Source organism: Eutrigla gurnardus (assembly GCF_963514095.1).
Source record: "Eutrigla gurnardus genome assembly, chromosome: 19".
Taxonomy (NCBI): Eukaryota; Metazoa; Chordata; class Actinopteri; order Perciformes; family Triglidae; genus Eutrigla; species Eutrigla gurnardus.
In genome coordinates this window covers 20782514-20809182 of record NC_139930.1, presented here as the reverse complement: position 1 = coordinate 20809182, position 26669 = coordinate 20782514, and the positions used below count along the sequence as shown (strand labels likewise).

At 42.4% G+C, this 26669-nt stretch overlaps 3 protein-coding genes across 3 annotated transcripts in view; all 3 read left to right on the top strand.

Annotated features, from left to right (window-relative positions):
* The window catches only part of LOC311030189 (protein NLRC3-like), a 171535-nt gene extending 163036 nt beyond the window's left edge, over positions 1-8499 (top strand). Inside the window, exons 13-15 of the mRNA XM_084035819.1 lie at positions 4871-5044; positions 5427-5473; positions 6907-8499. Coding sequence (XP_083891945.1) covers positions 4871-5044; positions 5427-5473; positions 6907-7421 — 736 coding nt within the window. The 3' untranslated portion in view covers positions 7422-8499. The remainder of the gene's footprint in view (positions 1-4870; positions 5045-5426; positions 5474-6906) is intronic.
* Positions 1-26669, top strand: part of LOC311030186 (uncharacterized protein) — a 426559-nt gene that overhangs the window by 121987 nt on the left and 277903 nt on the right. The window lies entirely within an intron of this gene.
* LOC311030275 (uncharacterized protein) lies at positions 8482-13340 on the top strand (the record flags this gene model as incomplete). Its single annotated transcript, XM_084035925.1, has 5 exons — positions 8482-8490; positions 11400-11603; positions 11934-12530; positions 12674-12823; positions 12965-13340. The coding sequence occupies 5 exons, from the start codon at positions 8482-8484 to the stop codon at positions 13334-13336; spliced, it is 1332 nt and encodes a 443-aa protein (XP_083892051.1). The 3' UTR covers positions 13337-13340.

Genomic DNA, 26669 nt, shown 5'->3' with positions numbered 1-26669 from the left:
TGACCGAGCAGAAGACGTTTGACTAAAAAAACTACATTTCCCAATACTCAATGTAGTTTTTAGTACATTCCTGTCCACCAATCAGAGCACACCACTCGTGTCTCCATTTTAAAGTTTAAACGGAGTTTCTAGGTGAAAGAATGACCGAGCAGAAGACGTTTGACTAAAAAAACTACATTTCCCATTACTAAATGTAGTTTTTAGTACCTTCCTGTCCACCAATCAGAGCACACCACTCGTGTCTCCATTTTAAAGTTTAAATGGAGTTTCTAGGTGAAAGAATGACCGAGCAGAAGACGTTTGACTAAAAAAACTACATTTCCCACTACTAAATGTAGTTTTTAGTAGATTCCTGTCCACCAATCAGAGCACACCACTCGTGTCTCCATTTTAAAGTTTAAATGGAGTTTCTAGGTGAAAGTATGGACGAGAAGAAGACGTTTGACTAAAAAAACTACATTTCCCACTACTTAATGTAGTTCTTAGTACATTCCTGTCCACTAATCAGAGCACACCACTCGTGTCTCCATTTTAAAGTTTAAACGGAGTTTCTAGGTGAGAGTATGCCCGAGCAGACGACGTTTGAATAAAAAAACTACATTTCCCACTACTAAATGTAGTTTTTAGTACATTCCTGTCCACCAATCAGAGCACACCACTCGTGTCTCCATTTTAAAGTTTAAATGGAGTTTCTAGGTGAAAGTATGACCGAGCAGAAGACGTTTGACTAAAAAAACTACATTTCCCAATACTAAATGTAGTTTTTAGTACATTCCTGTCCACCAATCAGAGCACACCACTCGTGTCTCCATTTTAAAGTTTAAATGGAGTTTCTAGGTGAAAATATGCCCTGAACTCAGCTGTCACTCAAGTACTACCGAGTACTAGCGAGTAATAGCGAGTACTAGCGAGTACTACCAAGTACTACCGAGTACTACTGAGTCTCAAGTACTGAGAACTACTAGGTAAAATGTATTGTCAAACAGTTGAGTGCTTCGCACTCAACTGTTTCCCAGTACATGTCACTGAACTCAGCTGCCACTCAAGTACTACCGAGTACTACCGAGTACTAGCGAGTACTAGCGAGTAGTACTGAGACTCAAGTACTGAGAACTACTAGGTACAATGTATTGTCAAACAGTTGAGTGCTTCGCACTCAACTGTTTCCCTGTACAGATCACTGAACTCAGCTGTCACTCAAGTACTACCGAGTACTACCGAGTACTACCGAGTACTACCGAGTACTAGCGAGTACTACTGAGACTCAAGTACTGAGAACTACTAGGTACAGGTCACTGAACTCAGCTGTCACTCAAGTACTAGCGAGTACTAGCGAGTACTACCGAGTACTACTGAGTACTCCCGAGTACGACTGAGTCTCAAGTACTGAGATCTACTAGGTACAATGTATTGTAAAACAGTTGAGTGCTTCGCACTCAACTGTTTCCCTGTACAGGTCACTGAACTCAGCTGTCACTCAAGTACTAGCGAGTACTACCGAGTACTACCGAGTACTCCCGAGTACTCCCGAGTAATACTGAGTCTCAAGTACTGAGAACTACTAGGTACAATGTATTGTCAAACAGTTGAGTGCTTCGCACTCAACTGTTTCCCAGTACATGTCATTGAACTCAGCTGTCAGTCAAGTACTACCGAGTACTACCGAGTACTAGCGAGTACTAGCGAGTACTACCAAGTACTACCGAGTACTACTGAGTCTCAAGTACTGAGAACTACTAGGTACAGGTGACTGAACTCAGCTGTCACTCAAGTACTACCGAGTACTCCATTTTAAAGTTTAAATGGAGTTTCTAGGTGAAAGTATGGCTGAGCTGAAGAGGTTTGACTAAAAAAACTACATTTCCCACTACTAAATGTAGTTTTTAGTACATTCCTGTCCACCAATCAGAGCACACCACTCGTGTCTCCATTTTAAAGTTTAAATGGAGTTTCTAGGTGAAAATATGCCCTGAACTCAGCTGTCACTCAAGTACTACCGAGTACTAGCGAGTACTACCGAGTACTACCAAGTACTACCGAGTACTACTGAGTCTCAAGTACTGAGAACTACTAGGTACAATGTATTGTCAAACAGTTGAGTGCTTCGCACTCAACTGTTTCCCAGTACATGTCACTGAACTCAGCTGTCACTCAAGTACTACCGAGTACTACCAAGTACTAACGAGTACTACTGAGACTCAAGTACTGAGAACTAGTAGGTACAATGTATTGTCAAACAGTTGAGTGCTTCGCACTCAACTGTTTCCCTGTACAGGTCACTGAACTCAGCTGTCACTCAAGTACTAGCGAGTACTACCGAGTACTACCGAGTACTCCCGAGTACTACTGAGTCTCAAGTACTGAGAACTACTAGGTACAATGTATTGTCAAACAGTTGAGTGCTTCGCACTCAACTGTTTGCCAGTACTTGTGTCTCATTTTAAAGTTTAAATGGAGTGTCTAGGTGAAAGTATGGCTGAGCTGAAGAGGTTTGACTAAAAAAACTACATATCCCACTACTAATGTAGTTTTAGTACATTCCTGTCCTCCAATCAGAGCACACCTGCTGTCAGTTATGAAGATCAGTGCCACACAGTGCTGTCACCATGGCAACGGCCCTTGCTGCGTGTGTATGACTGCTTTGGAGCGTCTCTCTGCTTCTCTCTATCGCTCAATTCCCCCTCTGCGCATGGGTCCGAACAAAAGCATGCCACGCTCACACCGAAACTCCTATCGCCAAAATTTTCGCACCATTAGCGCCACGAGACTCGGCTGAAGACACTGATGACTTTTATTTTTTCCTAGTGTCAGAAATGTGGACGCTAGGGCGAGTTAGAAATGCTGTTCAGATCAGGTTTCTTTTAAAATCTGCTTCTCAATTAACATTGGAGCGGATGACGAGAAAACCTGACTTGGCCGCGCTTAGAGGTTGCTAGTTCAAATTCTGTAAATCGCACAGACTTTTTGAGCACATTGTGAGCGACAGGACAAGTTTGTCTACAAAATTGGAAAATATCACGTCTGTAGAGTGAGGATTGTGGCCGGGAGGAGTTTGGAAAGGAAAAAGATCTGAGAAGCCCCCACACTCTAACTGATGATGTCACGCACTCTAGCCCAGAAGGTTCCGCGCAATACACACCCATTATAATCTCACGATTTCTCCCAAAACGATCATGGTCATTGAACAGTGATTGATCAAAAACTATATGAGCTATTGAAACGCGGATTGGCACACCAGCACACAAGACTTGTGTCTACGTTTTAGAGTTTAAATGGAGCTTCTAGGTGAAAGTATGCCTGTGCAGCAGGCGTGTGAAAAGCTACCTTTTCTGCTTTTTTTTTTTCGCTCGTCCCATTCATTTCAATGGGGAAATTTCGGTGGTTTTTCGCGACTTACGTCGCGAAAAATTAATATTCTGGACTTCTTTTTAGTAGCACACCGATCCCGATCAAGGCGCACGTTTTGATGTAACATTCGCGTAGGTGCTCGTTTTTGTTTGGCAGTTTTAGGGAATCAAAAAAAGGTAAGAAGAGGAATAATAATATGAAGAAAAAACACGCAGGATAACAATAGGTGGCTGTGCTTCGCACAGCCACCTACTGTTTGTCTCTGCAAACAGTAGGTGGCTGTGCTTAGCACTGCCTCCCTAAAAAACACGTAGGATTTCAATAGGTGGCTGTGCTTCGCACAGCCACCTACTGTTTGTCTCTGCAAACAGTAGGTGGCTGTGCTTAGCACTGCCTCCCTAATAAGAAGAAACACGCAGGATAACAATAGGTGGCTGTGCTTCGCACAGCCACCTACTGTTTGTCTCTGCAAACAGTAGGTGGCTGTGCTTAGCACTGCCTCCCTAATAAATAATGCATTACGCTTTTGAAGTAACTTGCCCAACACTGCCTATAGCAAGGGTCACTAAGAGGTGGAGCTTGGCCCAGATCCAGACCCAGACCCCGTCCTATCAGGACCCAGACCCATAACTGATAGATCATTGAGAATTATTAAATGATGACGGAGCGTTTCCATTTTACTGCTGCAGCGTTAGCATCACTACACTGGTTCAGATGGTTGGAGGCTAAATCATCTCACTGGTTGCTACTCACAAACACTAAATTACCCAGTAATGCAACGGGGTGAAACGTTAACTCTGAACTTAATCAAATCTGTGCAAACTGGAGTTTCTGTGAGTGACGTTTCTATGGTGACAACTGACGAGACTCACTGACAGCTGACAGATGGATCAGAGAGTGGAGGTGATAAAGGTCAGTCAGGTCGGTGAGATCTAGAGCCGATAGATAAGTTCACACGGCTGCTCTCAAAGAGGAACGCTGACAGTGAGAACAGAGCTTTGAATCAAGACTCTTTTCTTCCAACTGGCAGTTGAACACCTGAATGCCTCATATGTTCTGAGACTCTTAAGAAGCACATTTTCAAAGCTGTGTTTGTATTTTACTGTTATTATCAGAGTACTTGTTATTCATAATTCCTCCAGTTCAATATGAAAACTATAACTACATTGTTGAAATGTTATTGAATTCCAGCCTTTTTTCTTTGCTAGATGGTTTAAAATCAATACCAGATCTTTGTTGGCACACCAGGTCTGAAGACAGACCACATAGACTGTTTCAACTGTTGTTTCTTCTCTTTTCTAACGCTTCAATTTCTCTCTCAATCATTTCAGCTCGTCTCTTGTCTTTCTTTTAACGTCCTCCTCTGTCCATCGCTGTCCATCACTCAGCCACGCTTATCCCACCCAGTACAACATCAACACAACAAAAGACAAATATCACTTTTTCTCATTTTAAAAAGTGGACAAATGGACATAAGTCTATGTAAAGTCCCCAGAAGTGACAGAAGTGTGTGTGTCTTCAGTCTGTCAGGTTGTTTGATCACAGAGGACGGCTGTTCTTCTCTGGCCTCAGCTCTGGACTCCAACCCCTCCTATCTGAGACAGCTGGACCTGAGCTACAATCATCCAGGAGACTCAGGAGTCAAGCTGCTGTCTGCTGGACTGGAGGGTCCACACTGGAGACTGGACACTCTCAGGTGAGGACAGATGGACAGACATCAGACTGGACACTCTCAGGTGAGGACAGATGGACAGACATCAGACTGGACTCTCAGGTGAGGACAGATGGACAGACTTCAGACTGGACTCTCAGGTGAGGACAGATGGACAGACATCAGACTGGACTCTCAGGTGAGGACAGATGGACAGACTTCAGACTGGACTCTCTCAGGTGAGGACAGATGGACAGACTTCAGACTGGACACTCTCAGGTGAGGACAGATGGAAAGACTTCAGACTGGACACTCAGGTGAGGACAGATGGACAACAGCTCCAGACTGTGTCTCCGTCTCTGACTGAGGAACTGGGGTTCATGTTTAATGGTGGACCTGATTGAGGTCTTTGAATGTCTTCCTGCAGGGTGGACCATGGGGGACAGCAGAGACTGAGACCTGGTGTGAGGAAGTGTGAGTATGTCTTCAGTAACTCAGCTGCTCCAGATTTGAACGTGTTCATGACTGAAATCCGATGATCACGTTTCTATCAGGATGGAGCGTTTGTTTCTTCGTGGCTGTAAAGATGTCGTGTTGTGTTCACAGCAAACGCCACATTTTCACACTCAATTACACACAAAGTCAACGCAGAGACACAAACGGACGCCAATTCCTGCCGGACGGCAACGGAGACAAACACGCAAAATTCACGTAGTCGGGTTTATGTTTAAATATTTCAACTGAAGAGATAAATTCCTCTGTGTCTCTAAAGCGTCTCAGCGTTGAGATCGTCCACCTGTCGTCCTGACGTCCCTGAATCCTAAATGGAGGAACCAGATACTGTCTCCTGGGTCTGTGGTCCCCTAGAGGTCTAGATAGTAGCTCACATTAGTCCAGAGACCAGACCAGACTATGTGGAGGAACCAGAGACTGTCTGTGGTCCCCCAGAGGTCTAGATAGTAGCTCACATTAGTCCAGAGACCAGACCAGACTATGTGGAGGAACCAGAGACTGTCTGTGGTCCCCCAGAGGTCTAGATAGTAGCTCACATTAGTCCAGAGACCAGACCACAGGTTGGTCTGGTGTCCATCTTTAGTAATTTAAGGCCAAACTGTGATATTTTTACGACCAACGATGTAATTTTGTCGTGTTTTTGTTTTGTCTGTTGATCGTCAGTGATCCAGAACAGACAGGTTGCGTTCTCACTAATCCAACTTTCCTAACGGCTCTACATATATTACACTAATTATACACATATATAGAAACCTGTTCTCCAGGCAGGACCACACGGCCTCCCACAAAGAACACCCCCACTCCACATGGCTGACTGGTCGACACACACACACACACACACACACACACACACACACACACACACACACACACACACACTTGTATAGTATTTAGTTAGATAGGCCACTTGGACTTAGTGTATATTTCTTTGTTTATTGTTAATAAACCCCTTATGAACATACTGCTGTGTTTATTAATGTTGTATAAGAATGAATGATATCAACCTCTTCTCTGTGAAGAATTCACAAATCCTTCAACTGTTTGTACTCATATTCTAATAGTTATTAATTATTGGCATTTGAGTACAAACTCCTTTATATTGAGACTGAGTATTGATATTAATAATTATCTATTAATAACTGAATCTGCTCCTGCTAGTTCCCCAACACTGTGTTTTTCTCTGCGATCCAACAAAACACACACCACTACACACCGGTGTCTATTTATCAATGAAATGGGTGACGTGACCCATCACCATCAAGTTACCGCCCCCTTGTGATGTCATATACTAATACCCAAAGTATATATATTAAGCTTTCAAAACACACACCAAAAAACATCCAATTGTCTCCAACAATAACCTCTAGCTGCATTGTGTTTGTTCTCTCCATCAGATGTCTGTGAACTGGAACTGGACACAAACACAGTCAGCAGAGAACTCAAACTGGACGACACCAACAGGGAGGTGACATATGTGAAGAACCAGTCATATCCAGATCATCCAGACAGATTTGTCTCATGTCCTCAGCTGCTGTGTAGAGACGGTCTGACTGGTCGCTGTTACTGGGAGGTCAAGTGGAGAGGAGTGGTTGATATATCAGTGAGTTACAGAGGAATCAAGAGGAGAGGAAACGACACTGGGTTTGGATGGAATGATCAGTCCTGGAGTCTGAGTTGTTCTGATGGTCGTTACTATGTCTGTCACAAAAGAAAACAAACACACATCTCCTCCTCCTCCTCCTCTGGTGTGGTAGCAGTGTACTTGGACTGTCCTGCTGGCACTTTGACCTTCTACAGAGTCTCCTCTAACAAACTGATCCACCTCCACACCATCAACACCACGTTCACTGAACCTCTTTATCCTGGGTTTAGAGTCTGGACTGGATCATCAGTGTCTCTGCGTCTCTGAAACTGTTCACAACAAACACAAAGCGGTGCGATTACATTCAGAGTCAATGCAAAGATGTGAATGAAAACATTGCAGTTTGTAATCAGTCAGGTTCATTCCTCCTTGTACTTGTTGTAAATGTATTAATGCTTGTGTAAATGTACTTAAATGAATGGAGTATATCGGGATGGCTTTGTCTTTAGACTGAACCTTGTCGTGTTGAGGAACATGCATTAGTGACTGGAGCAACTAGTTGCTGTCCAGTGAAAACCATCAACATGAAACACAGAGCACACACAGATTAGAATAGAAAACATAATGTATTTAACATATTACAAATAAAAAAACATATTAAACTGTTTCTTCATTGTTGGAGAAAATGCTCCTGCTAAATCCACTAAGGAATTATAAACTATGATGATGCTGCAGCTGTGATTTTCCATTCATCAACGCTTTATAACGCTTGCTCTTGGGTGATGTTGAGAGATACACAGACCAGCTGATGAAGACGGCTGCATGATGCATGTGAACGTGTATAAATGTTGACTTTGCTGCAGTGAACCTCCGTTGAATTGAATCCGGCGTCACCAACAGGCTTGGAAGAAGAGAAGCGTCCGCTGGCTGCATCTCGGCTCTGGGCAACTCCGACACTGCGGACCCAAATAAAGGTCGGAGGCGTTTTGCCACTATTTTATCGTCCGCTTCACCTCGGCCTAGACGCAGTGAGTAACGCATAATATTCTCCAAAAGGAAATTGATTAAGATCAAGATGAGAGAATGTGTGGATTCAAATCAAACGACTGAAACAATAAAAAGACAAAAGCTCTGTGTAATAAGGAAGTTACATGAGAACATGTTCAAATAAAATAATAATACAAAGAATGTGAGTTAAAAGTAGATCCTGAGGGTAAAGTTAGGGCCGTTGATGAGACTCAGACCAGAGTGTCCCGAAACCAAGACTGCAAACTGTCCATAAATGCAACTTGTGGTCCTTCATGAATGCAACTCCTTCACTTATAATAGACACATTTATCAACACAATTCCAATTACTATATGTCTGCATGAAAGTGATTGTTAAACATGCATATGGTTTGTTTTCATGAACGGCCGAGGTGTGTAGCACTTTAACTCCTTTTGTATAGGAAGGTCTGTTGTATCCTAAAGGAGACGTGAAAGGATCATTGGAGATCCTTTCCTTTGGTAAAGGAAGGTCTGTTGTATCCTAAAGGAGATCTGAAAGGATCATTGGAGCTCCTTTCCTTTGGTAAAGGAAGGTCCGTTGTATCCTAAAGGAGCTCTGAAAGGATCATTGGAGCTCCTTTCCTTTGCATTTAGAGAATCTGAACGGCTCTTATCATGGCGGCTACTTGTTTACTTCTGGATCACGTCTTCAGTTAGGAACCTTCCTCAGAGAAAAAGGCCAAATCCCAACGTCGCCCCTCACAGACTCACGGACTTTGATGTGCGTTCCCATTGAGTCCCTGAGGGTTCAGGTCTGTCCCACGGTCACATCGTGAAATGCACGAGGACTCACTCGTGGACATTTTGAGTCCTTTATGCCCACTTACGTAAATCAGCATCAATGCTGACTTTGCCTGAGGGAATTACCCACAGTTCATAGCGTTGCAACGTGAAACATGGGGTTACCAGGGAAAGCCCGGAGGACTTAAAAAAAAAGGTAAACAAAGAGGACACCACATGTGTGGAATATTACATTTAAGCAGAAACTTTAACATTAAAGATTTAAAATGGAACATAAAACACTTGAAATCATAGGCATGTCATCATAGCCTACACACCTGGTTTAATCATCAACCAGTTATTTTAATTTAGCTTATTGAAGTAAACACATTATTTGAGTTACGTCTGGTCTGGGATGATAAGAGTCTGGAAGACGTTCAGATCAGGCTGTAAAACGTGAAATAAAACCCAACACTTTTAGATAATATATTTTGTGTCATCAAAGTAAAGTGACAATCCGAGTGATGTCCCATTTGTATTTCTACCATTTCAAGTCCTCACAGCCTCTCACACTCAACCATTTACCAGGTGACGTCGGGTAAGTCCCTGAGGGTTCAGGACTTAGACCTTAGGGGGACATTGGGATTTGGCCAAAGACTCCCACAATGTGTTAACGTGGTTGTGTTTTTGTTAATGTGGTTGTGTTTTTGTCATGGATGTACTATGATTGAAGGAGGTATGGACCCAAATGCAGTTAAAATGCTTATTTAAATGATAAGTCCAAAAACTCAGGGAGGCCACAGGGGCAAAAACACTATCAAAAAAACAAAGATCCAATCCAAAGCGGACAAAACTCAAACAATAATCCAGACAAAGACCAGGACACAGGCAGGACAGATCAGGTGGTGGACACACATCCGGGATAAAACAGACGACCAAGCCAAGATTGAAAGGAAACACAGACTAAATACATAAGGGTGGATTAGGTTCAACGACAGACAGGTGTGGAAACACAAGGGCAGGCTATGGTGATTGTGGAGAACGAGAGGCAAGGCTGACGAGACAATGAGACACAGCTGGGAGACAGAAAAGTAGTGAAACCAAGACAGGAAGCAAAGCACATGACAACACAAGACAGAAGGACTACAAAATAAAACAGGAAACCAACACAACAAAACCCAGTCATCAGTAAGCTGTCAGCCTGCAGCCAGACATGCTAACATGCATGAACACACTCCACTCCCTGGAAATGAACACACTGGAATGTAAACGTATCACTTTTATCCAGGCATGTTTTAAAGTAGTTGGACTGACTCTGATCAGCATCAACTGTAGGAGGAGTGTTTTAGAAACACATCTTTAGTCAAATAATATACGTAAATCCACACATGCATTAGTTAATGAGAAGAAAACCTGCCATCCTCATCCTCTTCAGGCACACAGCACAGTTCCTCCCATGTTTCCCAGAGACAAACCTAGATATAGACAGTGATGGGAATAACGGCATTATAAGTAGCGGCGTTAGTAACGCCGTTACTTTTTTCAGTAACGAGTAATCTCATTGCAGCTGGGATCGGCTCCAGCCCCCCCCCCCGTGACCCTAAATACAGGATAAGCGGTAGACAATGGATGGATGGATGGAGTAATCTCATTGATAACTCATCTCATTATTATAACGCCGTTATCGTTACTGCCAAAAAATGTGTCGCGTTACTTCATTGAAGGCAGAAAAAAACTAATGTTAGCTATAGTACACAGAGACACGTCAAGCACTAGGACCAGGCGGAAAACGGCCGCTCAAGCTGAAGCCTGTGTGATTGGCCGTCCCCGCCGTCACGCCTTCTTGCTTGCACACCGGTCTGCTAGTCTGCGGTCAGGAGTCCTACAGGAGTCCGCTACTGGAAGTTGGGAGTTTGTTCTGCCTGCTTGACGTCAGCTAGAAGGATGTTAATATCAGAGGTTTCATTTACATTTACGTTTGAATCGGTGTCCGTGTGCGTATGTGCGCGCGTGCGTATTTGTGTTTGGTAATTAGATGCAGTCAGGATGTCTAAAAAAAAGAAAAGTGGACATAAGAGACTTCTTTAGAAGTCAAAGTGTAAGTTACTCAAAGAAATGCGTTACACCCATCCTGCAACACCTTCACTGGCTCCCAATAAAGCAGCATATCCACTTCAAGATCCTCCTCATCATTTACAAAGCTCTCAATAATCTGATCAATAAAATGTATTATTATTATTGTTGTTATTATTACTATTGGATTAGAATTGGGTGAAAATGTTTTGCTACATGCTTTTCCAAAAGATATATTGTGTTATTTTTATCAATCTACTATAAGCATAGTAATTATAAGATCTCCACTAAAATGGTTTAGATTTGTGCACTGTGGATTTCTGTTTGTAATGTATTGAGGATCCATTTCATTATAATACTCAGATTTATCATAAATAATTGAACACGCACATGTATTTTAAGTTCCGTCAAAGAGGGATGGAGATGGGGTCATCGGCCATCTTGATCCCGAACTGCACCGCCAGGCCTACAGCTTCATCGTCGACCACTTTGAGGAGCTCGTTTCCTCTGAAGAGTTCCTGCAGCTCTCTGTGCAGCAACTCAGTGCCATCCTGAACAGAGACGACCTCAGAGTGAGAGACAAGAGGACTGTGTATGAGGCCGTCCTCCGCTGGATCGCCCACTCACTGCAGGAAAGGAGAGACCACATCGCTGTGCTCTTATCTAAGGTAGGATGACTTCCTGTCACATGATTTCTTCTCCGTGGTTTCATCCTGACTGAACAGTAGTCTGTAGGGCCACCTCTAGAGTCAAATCATTTGTCCTGCCCTGAAATGTTGCTTTCATGCTCCATATTGCTCTCACTGTCAACAAATACCATGAAGAGACCAAAACCGACACTAAACTAATCCTGCTGTCAAGTCTGTGGATCCAAAACAGAATACAGCTTATAATGATGACATTATGAATAGATTTGGTTCAGTAGGATAAAAGGACCGGCCTAAAGTACTGCCGTCCATGAACTTCTATTCAAACATTCTGTCCTGTTTTCTCTGTAGGTGCGGCTGGCCTCCATGGGTACAGAGTACATGAGGATCAGTGTGATGTCTAATAAGCTGGTGAATAACAACGCAGACTGCCAGCGCATGGTCAGGGAAGCCATAGAAGTCATGCAAAACCAGCCTGATGTCTACCACCATCTCGCCCGTCCTCGCCTTCCAAACGCCGTCCTGCTGGCCATCGGAGGCTGGAGTGGCGGCGATCCGACTGACAGCATCGAGGCCTACAACGTCCACACCAACGACTGGATCAGCTTGACCCAGCATCTGGAGCGTCCTCGTGCCTACCATGGCACCGCCTTCCTCAACGGGAGCGTCTACTGCGTTGGGGGCTTCGACAGGTTGGAGTGTTTCAACAGCGTGTGCAGGTTCGACCTCAGCTCAAAAACCTGGCATGAGGTGTCGCCCATGTTTTTCCACCGCTGCTATGTGAGCGTCACTACACTCAACGGGTGCATCTATGCCATGGGAGGGTACGACGGGCATCGACGACTCTCCACTGCAGAGCGCTATAACCCCGAGACAAACCAGTGGAGTCTCATTTCATCCATGCAGGAGGTTCGAAGTGACGCCAGCTCCACGACGCTCCACAACAAGGTGGGTCTCATAATTCTCACATTATCTCACAGTTGTGTAGTGATATTTCAGATGATTTATTACCAGTAGAAGCCAAGAAAAGTGTTAATTCTTAAATCATTTCATTGTTAAATCCTTTTAAAGTCCTTTCCTGTTTTTTCCAGGTTTACGTTTGCGGTGGTTTCAATGGGAACGAGTTCCTGCAGACCGCTGAGTGTTACAACCCAGAGACCGACCAGTGGACGACCATCGGCCTCATGACCTGCGCCCGCAGTGGGCTCGGCGTCATTACTTATGCAGACCGCCTCTATGCTGTAAGTCCAGGAAACACTGCTGACCCTCACATAACACATAACCTGAAGGGTGAAGAGATTTGATCAGCAGTTGTTTTTTGTAGATTCAGAGAAACTGGTTCAATCTCCGTTTGACCTTTTCATTTCCTCTTCCTCCCAAAGGTCGGCGGCTTTGATGGCGCCAGCCGTCTCCGCAGCGCGGAGGTCTACGACCCTCGGAGCAACACCTGGAACCAAGTGTCCCACATGTTGACCCCTCGCAGCAACTTCGGCATCGAAGTCATCGATGACCGGATCTTCGTTGCCGGGGGCTTCAACGGCATCACCACCTCCACCAACGTGGAGTGCTACAACGTGACCACTGGTGAGTGGTCCGAGGTCTCTGACATGGGGATCGGCCGCAGTGCTCTGAGCTGCTGTGTGGTGTCCGGACTCCCCAACATGGCCCAGTATCTGGTCCCACGTGATGTTCTGCCTCTTTTAGATTTGGATAGTGTTCCTGTGGAGTCTGAGGAGGCAGGACGTTCTGCCTAACACCATCCACCCTGTTTATTAATATGTTTTTTTTTAAATGTAAATAATAAATAATAAACTTCTTTCTGCATCAAACAGCTACTGACAGATTGTGTGAACTTTTAGTTTTATACCATGTGAAGGGGAATTTTATAAGGTAGTCAAACTAAAAAATGAAACTGTTGGCTGTTATCTGCTAAATGTGTATTCCAGCATATCTAAGAGTGTGATATGCTTCTATGGTATTTGGCATTTTGATATTTAAAAAGCCACCAAGGTTTACATTTTTGGCTTTTTCAAAGACCAATAGAGTGATGAGTTCAAAGGTCAATATAAACATGGCAGTACCTTAACTCCTCTTCTGAGCCACTCAATTCAGCAGTTGTAGTAAAATCATACTTCTCGCATTCATTCTTGTCATCTGAAAGTACATAAAGCAAAAGTAAAATGCATACAAATGAGTAAGTCTTAATATACAACAGGTTTGGCTATTATATAATACATGTGTAACCAGCATGAAAAATCAGGTTACTAAACCTATATTTGTAATTTAGACAGTTCTACTAAACCCCCAGTAGATGGCAGTATTCCCCTGCTAGTGTTTGTATACGGCGTGAACCTAGGTCAGGTATCGCGTGAAGTCTGCACCTGAGAGGAGACGCCATTTTCTCTCAAGGCATAAGCCAGACCGAGGGAGTCGGTAGCTAAAACAAAGAAAACACGACGCAAAGAGTAGCAGAAAGCTGCGGATAACGGCAGAGACGTCCGCAGACAGACCCGATAAGCCGTGAGCCGACGAGGAAAAACCCCCTTTGTGAAGTAAAATGCATGAGACTCCGGTGAGTTAGCACACAGTTAGCTTCTAGTTCGGTAGCCGTTCAGATGGAAAAAAATACATTTATTGTGCTATTAACTTGGGTTATGATGGTCTATGTTGCTTAAAATATGCCATATGATGCCTTCCAATGTTTTTCTGTTACTTTTGTGCAATTTCTACCGTAGTTTATCTTTGTAAAAAGATCGCTAGCTTGAAATGCTAAAGCTACTAGCAACCGCGACATGCTAACTGCTAGGTTGGGATGCTATTTTGTCCATTGTTTTATGCTTAGTAATGCTAGTCGCCATGCTAATCGCTAAGCTAAGGCTAATTTTCCATGCGGTTTACATTGAGAAGATGCAGTTTAATCATTTTTTATGCCATTCGAACTGTTTATTTGTGTTATTAGCCACTGCAAATGGTAACATCACCATTCTGGTGTGGTATATTTAATTTATTGATGAAGAAAAATGCACTTTTGTGTATAAAAACTGTAATTCATTTTATGTTCAAGAGTTAAATATTAAAAAGGTGAATTAAAATAGTTAAAAACTGTTTATAAAGGATAAATAGAGGTTTAAAAAGATGCATAAACTGTGTCTGTTAAAAATATCATTGTTAACATGATAATTCATGAATAATTTATTTCATTTATGGTCAAAACTAATTGTTTTAAGTCATAATAATTAATTTAATGTGTTCTAATGTATTTCCTAAATTTTGGTGAACCTAGAAAACGATGAGATCTCATAAGAAATATAGACAGAATCAGATGAAGTTTCTTATACCTATGCACTTTCTGTGTAGGTTGTTTTTTTTCTTTGCTAGTCTGAACTGAGAAACAGAGAGAACGAGACAAACAAGATGGCGAGCCCAGCCCAGCGATTCTGAGAGCGAGAGAGAAAGTTGGAGAAGCAGTGTGGCCAGCTGCAGAACCTACCTACCTCAACGACTCCGGATCATCTGAATCTCACACATTGAGAGCAGATAAGATATACACACACACTTCTCACCTACCCGGGTAGTAGTAATAAAAGAAACTGAAGACAAGGAAACTCAATTGACATTGACACTCAGAACACACATTGGATCCCCCTCAACGGAACACACAAGAACGCTGAGCAGGAGTGCTCAGTGTCCCAGGACTCTTTTCTTTTCTTTTCTTTTTTTCTTTTCTGGCGCCTTATTATTTTGAAAAAGGGAACAACCAAGTTGTTTATGTTTATTATTTTATTTCTCATCGATATTAAAATATCACCTGTTCAAACCACTCCTCTTTTTGAGTCATTCACCCAACTCCTACCGAACCTAGGGATGTGAGTATCCATTAATCAGGGTTAAAAGTGCTACACATGTTTTATATTAGTGGACATCATCTTGGATGCCAACAGTCAACAATAAACTGAGGCTATTGAATGACAATATTTTAATTTTTATTGCATATGATATGATTTTGTGAGGAAGGGGCGGGACTAAATAAGCTTTTTGCTTCCTCCTGTTCCCTCTCGAATATATTTGGGTTTTTTCCGGCTGAGACTGTTTATTTGTGTTGTGCTTCTGACATTTAGTTACTTTAAATTTTATGGTTATTTGTTGTTGTTTGTGATAAAAACCAAATAATAAAACAGTCACCCCAAAATACACACACAAGCAAAACTGATAATATAGCAGGCTAGAAATTACCAAACATACATAAGAGACAGAGAGAGATATTTAAAAGTTGAAAAATTAAGAAATGTCCGTATGTATGTGTTGACAATTACGTTCATATATGACAGCCAACTCCAATTAGCGGCCCGTGCGGACCCAGTGACTAACTAATAACCTGCCATAAGGTGAAATAAAGAGTCGGTAAAGTTGAAAATATATTCACAGATTCGGGATCAATAAATCTGAAGAGAAACGTTTTCAAACACAAAAGATGCCTCTTTCCCGTCGTAATATCATAGACTACAAGCTACAAGGACCAAAACCCAGATTTTTTACATAAATAGGCTGTCCTCCGGTCTGGACGGAGAACATTGATCTCTATGTGCAGCCGGGCGAGTGCGCAGGGACCGTCTGCAAATTACAAGACAACAGCAAGACGCTGCAAACAAAAATCATTAACTCCACTATTATACAATATTGTTTTCCTCTTGTGCACCACTTGCTGTAGTGCTTTTGTTTTTTGTTGTTGATCAAAATATTCTCCAGGGGCATTCAAATAAATAAATCGTTGATATTGGACTTATTTTCTTTCAAGTGTACATTTTTTTATCTGTCCCTCAACACAGGCTATGACTACTACTACTATCTGCTACTACAACCAACTACCACTGGTAGTACTAATCATTACAATCATAATACTTCAAATAATAGCAGCAACAATAATAACATTTGCACATAAAACAATGTTTAGTGGTCCAATGAAAAAAATAACAGACAATTTGGCCCTCGACATGGCAACCTGGACATAATTTGGCCCTCAGTGAAAACTAATTGGGGAACCCTGTCGTAGGCCTTCATGAAGTCCAAACATCGAATCTCTGCAGAGTGGTGAGAGCGGTTGAGAGACAGAGTTAAATGGCGGAAGATGAGAGTGACGTTGTGGCTAGCTTGATAGCATCGCCTTTTTCAAGGCGGCCTTTCACAGAAATGATAGACACGCCTGTCAATCATCCCCCTAGTGGCAGCCCACCAAGCTGCACTACTGGGAAGCGGCGCGTCACAGGAATCTGGTGCACGCGCACTGACGAGCACTTGGATACATGGAGGAGCTCGGTGGTAGAAGGGGGAGGGGCGTGAGTGTTGTAAACATTCATAATTTGACTGAGTCGATCTGCAGCTTTAACTAAATGATTTAATATGGACAAAATGTAAACACACCTCATAATAAAACAAACCCAATGCACAAATATGCTTTATTCAACTCATTTACAGGAAATGAAAAAAATAATCTACATTTAAAAGCCATTCAATGATTTAAGGAATGTTTCAATGGTAAACAATAAAAAAAAACATGATTTAAAAAGTGCCTCTTTTCACATCTTTGGTCATTCACCAGAAATACAGCTCGTTTTGATTGAAGTGCTGGAGCGAGATTTATGGGAGACTATATTCAAAGTAATATAAAGTAACCACCGAGGCTGATGGGTGATATCTCTACAGCATCTCCAGTTTGTGCGACTCCTCAGTAATACATGTAATGTCATTTTGATTGACGGAAACAAAAATATTAAGATCGATAAGTCTCCTTCTGACTTTTTAGGTCATCGTCTATGTCGGGACAGTGAACAATACTGTCAGTCAATAATCCTCACAAATTAGTTAGAGACAAAATAGAAACAGAAGTTAGTCTACATTATGTTTTATTCTTTAAATTACAGTAGTCTGTAGGGCCACCTCTAGAGTGAGATCATTTGTCCTGCCCTGAAATGTTGCTTTCATGCTCCATATTGCTCTCACTGTCAACAAATACCATGAAGAGACCAAAACCGACACTAAACTAATCCTGCTGTCAAGTCTGTGGATCCAAAACAGAATACAGCTTATAATGATGACATTATAAATAGATTTGGTTCAGTAGGATAAAAGGACCGGCCTAAAGTACTGCCGTCCATGAACTTCTATTCAAACATTCTGTCCTGTTTTCTCTGTAGGTGCGGCTGGCCTCCATGGGTACAGAGTACATGAGGATCAGTGTGATGTCTAATAAGCTGGTGAATAACAACACAGACTGCCAGCGCATGGTCAGGGAAGCCATAGAAGTCATGCAAAACCAGCCTGATGTCTACCACCATCTCGCCCGTCCTCGCCTTCCAAACGCTGTCCTGCTGGCCATCGGAGGCTGGAGTGGCGGCGATCCGACTGACAGCATCGAGGCCTACAACGTCCACACCAACGACTGGATCAGCTTGACCCAGCATCTGGAGCGTCCTCGTGCCTACCATGGCACCGCCTTCCTCAACGGGAGTGTCTTCTGCGTTGGGGGCTTCGACAGGTTGGAGTGTTTCAACAGCGTGTGCAGGTTCGACCTCAGCTCAAAAACCTGGCATGAGGTGTCGCCCATGTTTTTCCGCCGCTGCTATGTGAGCGTCACTACACTCAACGGGTGCATCTATGCCATGGGAGGGTACGACGGGCATCAACAACTCTCCACTGCAGAGCGCTATAACCCCGAGACAAACCAGTGGAGTCTCATTTCATCCATGCAGGAGGTTAGAAGTGACGCCAGCTCCACAACGCTCCACAACAAGGTGGGTCTCATAATTCTCACATTATCTCACAGTTGTGTAGTGATATTTCAGATGATTTATTACCAGTAGAAGCCAAGAAAAGTGTTAATTCTTAAACCATTTCATTGTTAAATCCTATTAAAGTCCTTTCCTGTTTTTTCCAGGTTTACGTTTGCGGTGGTTTCAATGGGAACGAGTTCCTGCAGACGGCTGAGTGTTACAACCCAGAGACCGACCAGTGGACGACCATCGGCCTCATGACCTGCGCCCGCAGTGGGCTCGGCGTCATTACTTATGCAGACCGCCTCTATGCTGTAAGTCCAGGAAACACTGCTGACCCTCACATAGAGATTCAGAGAAACTGGTTCAATCTCCGTTTGACCTTTTCATTTCCTCTTCCTCCCAAAGGTCGGCGGCTTTGATGGCGCCAGCCGTCTCCGCAGCGCTGAGGTCTACGACCCTCGGAGCAACACCTGGAACCAAGTGTCCCACATGTTGACCCCTCGCAGCAACTGACGTTGTTCCTTCTTCGCTTCACACTAATAACTAGGATAAGAATATAGTGGGGCGCTTTTCAAAACAGCAGCAGAGTGTAATTTGACTCATATCAAGGCTCCTCCCAGTTTACTTTAGCTTTAAACCACATCACTGACAAACCCAACACGCTGAATGACACACATGAAACCTATTGAATAAATGACATCTGGAATGGAAATAGTGAATTATATGCATTTTGTAACAGATGTGTAACTTTTCTGAATGAACTCCATTCTAAAATCTGCTTTAAAGTACAGTAGTATGGAACTGAGAGACCAGCAGCTCAAATTCTACTTCACATTTTTAAAAAACAACAAAACAATAACACGTTTGGCAAACATCATAAATCCAACTTGAGCTGAGTCTACAATCGATGTACAAACTTCACATGTTGGAAGTCAATATGAGATGAATGGAAACAAGAAACCTCATTTGAGATGATCAAGTCATTATATTTATAAAATTGGCAGGAAACAAATATCAATACTATTTACAGGGGATTCGAGTCTAAATACAAAGTACAAAATAAGGAGGCTAAGCTAGAAAAGGGTATCGAGGAGGAAACACAACAAGGCTGACTTAACAAAGTAACAAACACGCAAAAGAATCTAGAAACAAAGTAGCAACAGAACAAACCGTCAGCAGGAGTCGTGAACGAGATAACAAGGGAACAAGAACACTGGTTGATATGACGGGACATAACGAACTGGCACAGGACAAGGGGAGACGCTGACAACATATACACACGAGGTAATGGGAAACAGGTGAAACAATCAGGGAGAGGGCGGGACATCTCAGACAGCGGAAACAGGGGCAGGAAGTAAAAACGCCTGAAACGAGAGGGAACACAGTTACTTCAAAATAAAAGACGAGACGACAATGAAGACGGGACAAAAAATGGTAACTTAACCGACAGACGCGGATCATGACAGATTGCAGCAAAATCTTCGTTCTAGTTGTACTGGACCGTAGTGCTGCGTTTGATACAGTAGACCACGGCATACTAGGCATTCTGGAAACATGGGTGGGGCTATCTGGCACAGTCCTAAACTGGTTTGAATCGTACTTGACAGAGACTACATTGTATCTATTGTTAACCATATATCTGAGTGAACAAAAATGACATGTGGAGCTCCACAGGGGTCAATCCTTGGGCCTTGTTCAATCACTACATGCTGCCAATAGATCAAATTATGCAGAAGCACAATATTACGCTGACGATACACAGACCTCTATAGCTTTATTAACTGATAATTATGACCCACTAGACTCACTTTTTACCTGCACTTAACACATTAATGACTGGATGTGTCACACCTTGAATCTCTAACTGGAGACTAAAGACCAAGTCAGAAATCTTGGTATAGTTCTACATTCTGACCTTGACTTCAACAAACACATCAAGAATGTTCAAATAACTGTCTGCTATCACCTTAAAAATATTGCAAGAATTAAGTAATGATGTCCCAGCACGACCTTGAGAAACTTCTTCATGCATTTATTTGTAGTAGACTCGACCACTGTAATGGTATCTTTACAGGTCTCCTGAAAAAATCTATTCGACCACTGCAGTTAATCCAGAATGCTGGTATCAGGGTGTTATGAACCCGGCGGAGCCCTCAGGTCTTCCACTGCTGGTTTGCTTTAAGGAATCTAGTTTTTACTGTGTTATTTATCTGTTAATATTTTCTTACCATTTTGATGTATTTCCACTGTTCTCACTCCTCCTTTTTTAATTTTGTGGACTTCTTGTCTGTATTTCTGTTACACTTTCATGGTAAATAGTTTTACCTTTACTGTATTCTTTTTTGTTCTGTGAAGGCCTTTGATTGCCCTTGTGTGTGATTGGTGCCATATATCATATCCAAAAGATTACGTTGCCATGGTGATGAATAGACTCTGATCCCTGGTTACTTCCTGGTGTCTTAGATCTGCTACACATCGTCCTGTCGTCTCTCCTCCATGTGAACAGTTTGGTAAGTGACAGTTTTTGATATTTCAAACATACAAGAATGTGACAATGTTCAGTCTTTACTGCAGTAAATGTACTGAAGCTGTAAAATACAGCTTTCACCTGAATGCATCAGTAAGAATAATCTAAGCATATCATGTATTATAGTACAACACTGTACTTTTACTGTGGATACTTTAAGTACAATTAGCTGATTAATGAGCAGAACTTTTGTATTTTTACTGTGAAATACAGTAAATAAAAATATACTACAGAATTACATGTCGCCTAATAAACTGTAAAGACAAAAAAAGATTGTAAAAAATAACTATTACCATACAAATTCAACATATGTGATTCAAATTCAGTTTTTAATGCAATAACAGAAGTTGAGGAATTCTAATTCAACTATAGATTATTAAAACTCGTTTCTATGTCGCATAATTCGGCCCAAAGTCCACCACCAACGTGACATAATAAACTGAGTAGCTTATCATGAGCGTTGATGAATGACCAATGAAGATAATAGTTGCATGGTAGTCCTCAATAAGGTCCTGGGCTCTCGTCCCCATGGTACTCGTAGTCCACCTCTCTTCATGTTGATTGGGTGACATGGATCTGTTAGTTCAAAGACAAAGTAAAAAATGTCTTCTTGTCAACAACGGTGAAAAAGACAGTAACTACCCACATTCGGAGTTCTACCTCCCTGGGTCAAAATGTATCAAACCTGTATGTTATTATTAATAACTTGAGGGTTCATTACCTCAAAGTTTACATTTGGAAGTGCATTGATATGTATTTAAAAAAGAAACAGACAATTTTAAGATGTTCTAACACGCGTTCACTAGGAGTATATGTATATTTAATGTGTGTCTCACCTGGATGAGTCTGGACAGGTGGGTCCTCGTCCTCCAGCCAACAGCTCATCCCTTCTCATTGAACCATGTCTACAGCTCTGGAGTGTGACTGACCAATCGCTGCATGAATGTTGCCTCCAGATGTTCAGCGTTGCATCTCAGAAACTTCTCCTTTATCTGTCTTGCGACATGGGTTTTTGTGCTGCATGTTTTGGGGATGTCTTGAATGATGTTTTCTGATTGATGTTATATATGTTATTTTGTCATGTTGATAACTGCTGTGGATTTTTTGCAGATTTCCTTGGCCAGTGACTTTGTCATTTTAATCTTAGTTTTCATATTTCATATTCTGTTCTGTTTTTAGGGTGACTTCAACATCTGTCTAGGGACTACAGATGAAAAATAGCCTCTTGGCTAATTCTGGAGCATTTACAGCAATGTTATTAATGTGCACTGTCCCTGTTTTCAAATAAACTTATTATTGAGAAGGAGAAAAAATGGACAAATAAATCCTTTACCTCCGACATTTGCAATTAAATTAAAACATACACTAACATTGGTTTTGTGGCATAATATCGACCAACTGAATGTACAAACAGTTGTGCTGAATGCCAGGAAAAAAAATTCATGTCCATGTATACAAATGACTAGATTACAATTCCATGACTATTTCACTAATTGCTGTGAGACTTTGTTGGAAGTTCATGTCGAACAAAAGGCCAAAGCAATAAACGTAACAATGTAACTTCCTGACCGGAGTTCGAGCTAATCCGATAACAAAAGAAACAAACAAAAACACATGGACATGGTCTAACTCCCTACGACAGGACGACAACGGTGTTTAACGACAACAGGGATTCATCCCTACGGCTTCATGTTGGACATTAACGTCTGAGCTATTTACAATGTGAATAAAATGTTAGCATTGAAGCTAAAGTTATCTATGAAGAAAAGCTCAAAGATTAACACAAGGACTAAATGCGTATTTGAGTCAGTTGAAATTGTTTAACTGGAGCGGTAACTTTGTGTGTCGCTGTGTCCTGAAAGCCTTTGAGATTCTCCTGCTGTCGTCTGGACGCTGTACAACTCAAACGGGACCAAAACATTATTGGTCTCACCGTTAACTACCGTTCATAGTTTTCATGAAATGAGGTCCCATTGGAGACACAGGAAGGGGCGGGACTTTGTCTTTTCTAATATGAGTATTGTTGCCGTAGTGACAGTGTACGTCTCTGCCAGCAGGTGGAGACTCTGCTATGAATCAGTGTGAGGACCGAGAGGACGGAGTCCTTCCCTCTAAAACCACCCGGGATGGGGGACATGACAGCCAGACCAAAGCTCAGAGGTGAGACTAGGATCTCGAAGTGTCCAGGACTCGGATCACTCCACCATCATGGTTCTCACTCAAAAACATATACAGTATATACATGATATTAACTAGATCGCTTTATTGAGTTTAAAACTGAACCTTGTTATTATCTGACTGTCCTGAGGTGAAGAATCAGGTCTTGGTCCAGACCTTTGTAGTCCATGTAGGGGATGATCTGAATCTAGTGTCGACTGTTGAATCCATTTGTTTTCACTTTGGTGAACAATCACTGAGACCAGAAGCTTTAATTGCCTTCAATACTGTTAGTTGTCTGAGAAGAAGAAGCAGTAAAGTTTGATGAGTCAAATAAATATTCAGATTAAATATCAACCTGACACACACCTGGACCTGACGCTGTAACCAGCTGACTTCAGCTGATCAGCTTCAAATATTGATATGATAGGAATGAAAGTTTAACTGGGAAATTCAGATCTTTTCTCTGTTGGTCTGTTGGACCACAAAAACACAGTGTCGATCAACAATAACTCACAACAGCTGATGGAATCTTCCACCTCAGTGGTTTGTAATTTACACACATGAAACATTTGCTGAATGAATAATGTGATGGTCGGAACTGCCAAACATCTCCCACAATGCAACTTGCCCCTCACACTACTTAGTTTGACAGCAGGATCGTTTTATGTTTATTTGCACCACTCATGACATTGCAGATAGGAAGGGGGGGTTTCCTCCATATCGTGACCTATGTATCATGATAATATTGTATTGGGATAATATCATAGTAAAATTATTTCTTAAATTGTATTTATTGCATCAGGATGCAGCAGCACAGACCAGACTCCCCTGGACCTGGAACTAGTCCCAGCTGTGTCTCCATGAAGAGTGACTGGTCTATGCCTCGCAATATTAAATTTAAAGCTGACCAAGCTGCTGATGGAAGGTAAGAACTAAACCTGAACCCTCCTTAGAGGATGAATCAGGTCTAGACCAGCCAGAGAAAAGTTAAGAGTCAGTGAGAAGCTAAATTGGCTAACGTGACAGCTACTGCAAGCTAAGCTAAGCTAAGATGTGCTAAAGTGGGTTTACATCGGAGCTGACCAGTTCCGTAAAGTGAAGCCAACGCCGAAGTGCCTTAAACTGTCAATCTATCATGTTGTATAGAAGTCTATGAGAAAATGGTCCTATTTCTCTCTGCTGGCCACCAGGGGGCGACTCCTCTCTGGTTGTATAGAAGTCTATGAGAAAATGGTCCTACTTCTCTCTTGATGTATTATCTCAGTAAACATTGTAAACATGAGTTTATGGTCTCAATCTCTAGTTTCAAGTCTTCTTCAATCCAGCATGATGTTCATTTAGTACATTATGGTCCATTTAGAGTCCACCAGACCAGAAAGCAGGGGATGCTTTAGGGGGCGGGGCTTACCTGCTGATTGACAGGTTGCTACCACACTACCAATGCTGGTTAGCTACTAAGATGACTTAAACACTTAGCTGTAAAGTTGACCTTGAATTATGAAGCTAACTTTGTTAGCAGCTTCACACTAGAATCCAGATGGATCCAGATCCAGTAAGGTTGCCGCTCTGGGTGCCGCTCTGCCGCTTGTGTTCATCAGATCCACCCTTTGTGCAGAATCTGAGGCTTCAAAACTGTAGTCCACAAACCAACATGCGATGTCGCCATGACAACGTCCTGCTATGGACAGCAGTATCGTTTTATGTTTATTTGCACCACTCATGACATTGCAGATAGGAAGGGGGGGTTTCCTCCATATCGTGACCTATGTATCATGATAATATTGTATTGGGATAATATCATAGTCAAATTATTTCTTAAATTGTATTTATTGCATCAGGATGCAGCAGCAGAGACCAGACTCCCCTGGACCTGGAACTGGTCCCAGCTGTGTCTCCATGAAGAGTGACTGGTCTATGCCTCGCAGTATTAAATTTAAAGCTGACCAAGCTGCTGATGGAAGGTAAGAACTAAACCTGAACCCTCCTTAGAGGATGAATCAGGTCTAGACCATCCAGAGAAAAGTTAAGAGTCAGTGAGAAGCTAAATTGGCTAACGTGGCAGCTACTGCAAGCTAAGCTAAGCTAAGATGTGCTAAAGTGGGTTTACATCGGAGCTGACCAGTTCCGTAAAGTGAAGGCAATGCTGAAGTGCCTTAAACTGTCAATCTATCTGGTTGTATAGAAGTCTATGAGAAAATGGTCCTATTTCTCTCTGCTGGCCACCAGGGGGCGACTCCTCTCTGGTTGTATAGAAGTCTATGAGAAAATGGTCCTACTTCTCTCTTGATGTATTATCTCAGTAAACATTGTAAACATGAGTTTATGGTCTCAATCTCTAGTTTCAAGTCTTCTTCAATCCAGCATGATGTTCATTTAGTACATTATGGTCCATTTAGAGTCCACCAGACCAGAAAGCAGGGGATGCTTTAGGGGGCGGGGCTTACCTGCTGATTGACAGGTTGCTACCACACTACCAATGCTGGTTAGCTACTAAGATGACTTAAACACTTAGCTGTAAAGTTGACCTTGAATTATGAAGCTAACTTTGTTAGCAGCTTCACACCAGAATCCAGATGGATCCAGATCCAGTAAGGTTGCCGCTCTGGGTGCCGCTCTGCCGCTTGTGTTCATCAGATCCACCCTTTGTGCAGAATCTGAGGCTTCAAAACTGTAGTCCACAAACCAACAGGCGATGTCGCCATGACGACGTCCACTTCTGATCTACAGTCTGTGGTTTAGTGACTCTTTAAACTTGGTTTTCTCCACAGAGTTCAGCAGATCTCAGAGGTTCCGTTGACCCAGCAGCATCAAACAGACCTGGACTCCATATTTATGGTGAGTACATGTACAAGCTCACCTTACACTATTAACCACATCAACTACAGATTCAATGCTGAACAGGTTCTAGTGGTCTCCATGCTGCTCAGACCCACACATGAATCCCATGTTGGGTTCTTTAGAGTTCATGTTCAGTTTATCCTTCTGTTCCAGCTGCTGGAGGAGAACATCGGCACTTTTGTGAAGAACGAGCTGAAGAAGATCCAGAAGGTCCTGAGTCCAGATTACCCAGAATGCTTGGAGAATGAGGACGAGGAGTTGTTGGACGGTGAGGATGAAGAGCAGAGGAGGAGCAGAGAGGCGTTTCAGAAGATCACAGTGCACTTCCTGAGGAGAATGAAGCAGGAGGAGTTGGCTGACTGTCTGCAGATCAGTAAGAGGATTTTAACAGTTTTAACATGGTGGAAAGAAGAGAAGGATTCAACATGAAGAACTTCATATTTCTCCTAATAGGCTGCACACAACTTCAATGTTTAGGTTCTCTGGTTGTCTACAGACCCGAATACAGCCAATGTCATCATAAATATGTGTACGCATGATGTCAATGTTTATGTTGTTTTGCTTCAACCATCCAGACGAGTTAGAAGCTTTAAACAGTGAATTTAAACTGTTAGTAGCATCTAAATGTCTGCTTGTTACGTGTTCGGTTGTCAGAATCGATATTCCAACAGACTCAAGTTCTACAGAGTTCAGACAGGATCACGACCGTTTAAGAGGAACAGGTGTTTCACTTCACCCAGTGACCTTGTTAACTGGTGACTTTCAGCTAGGAACTAAATAGTTGGTAGATGA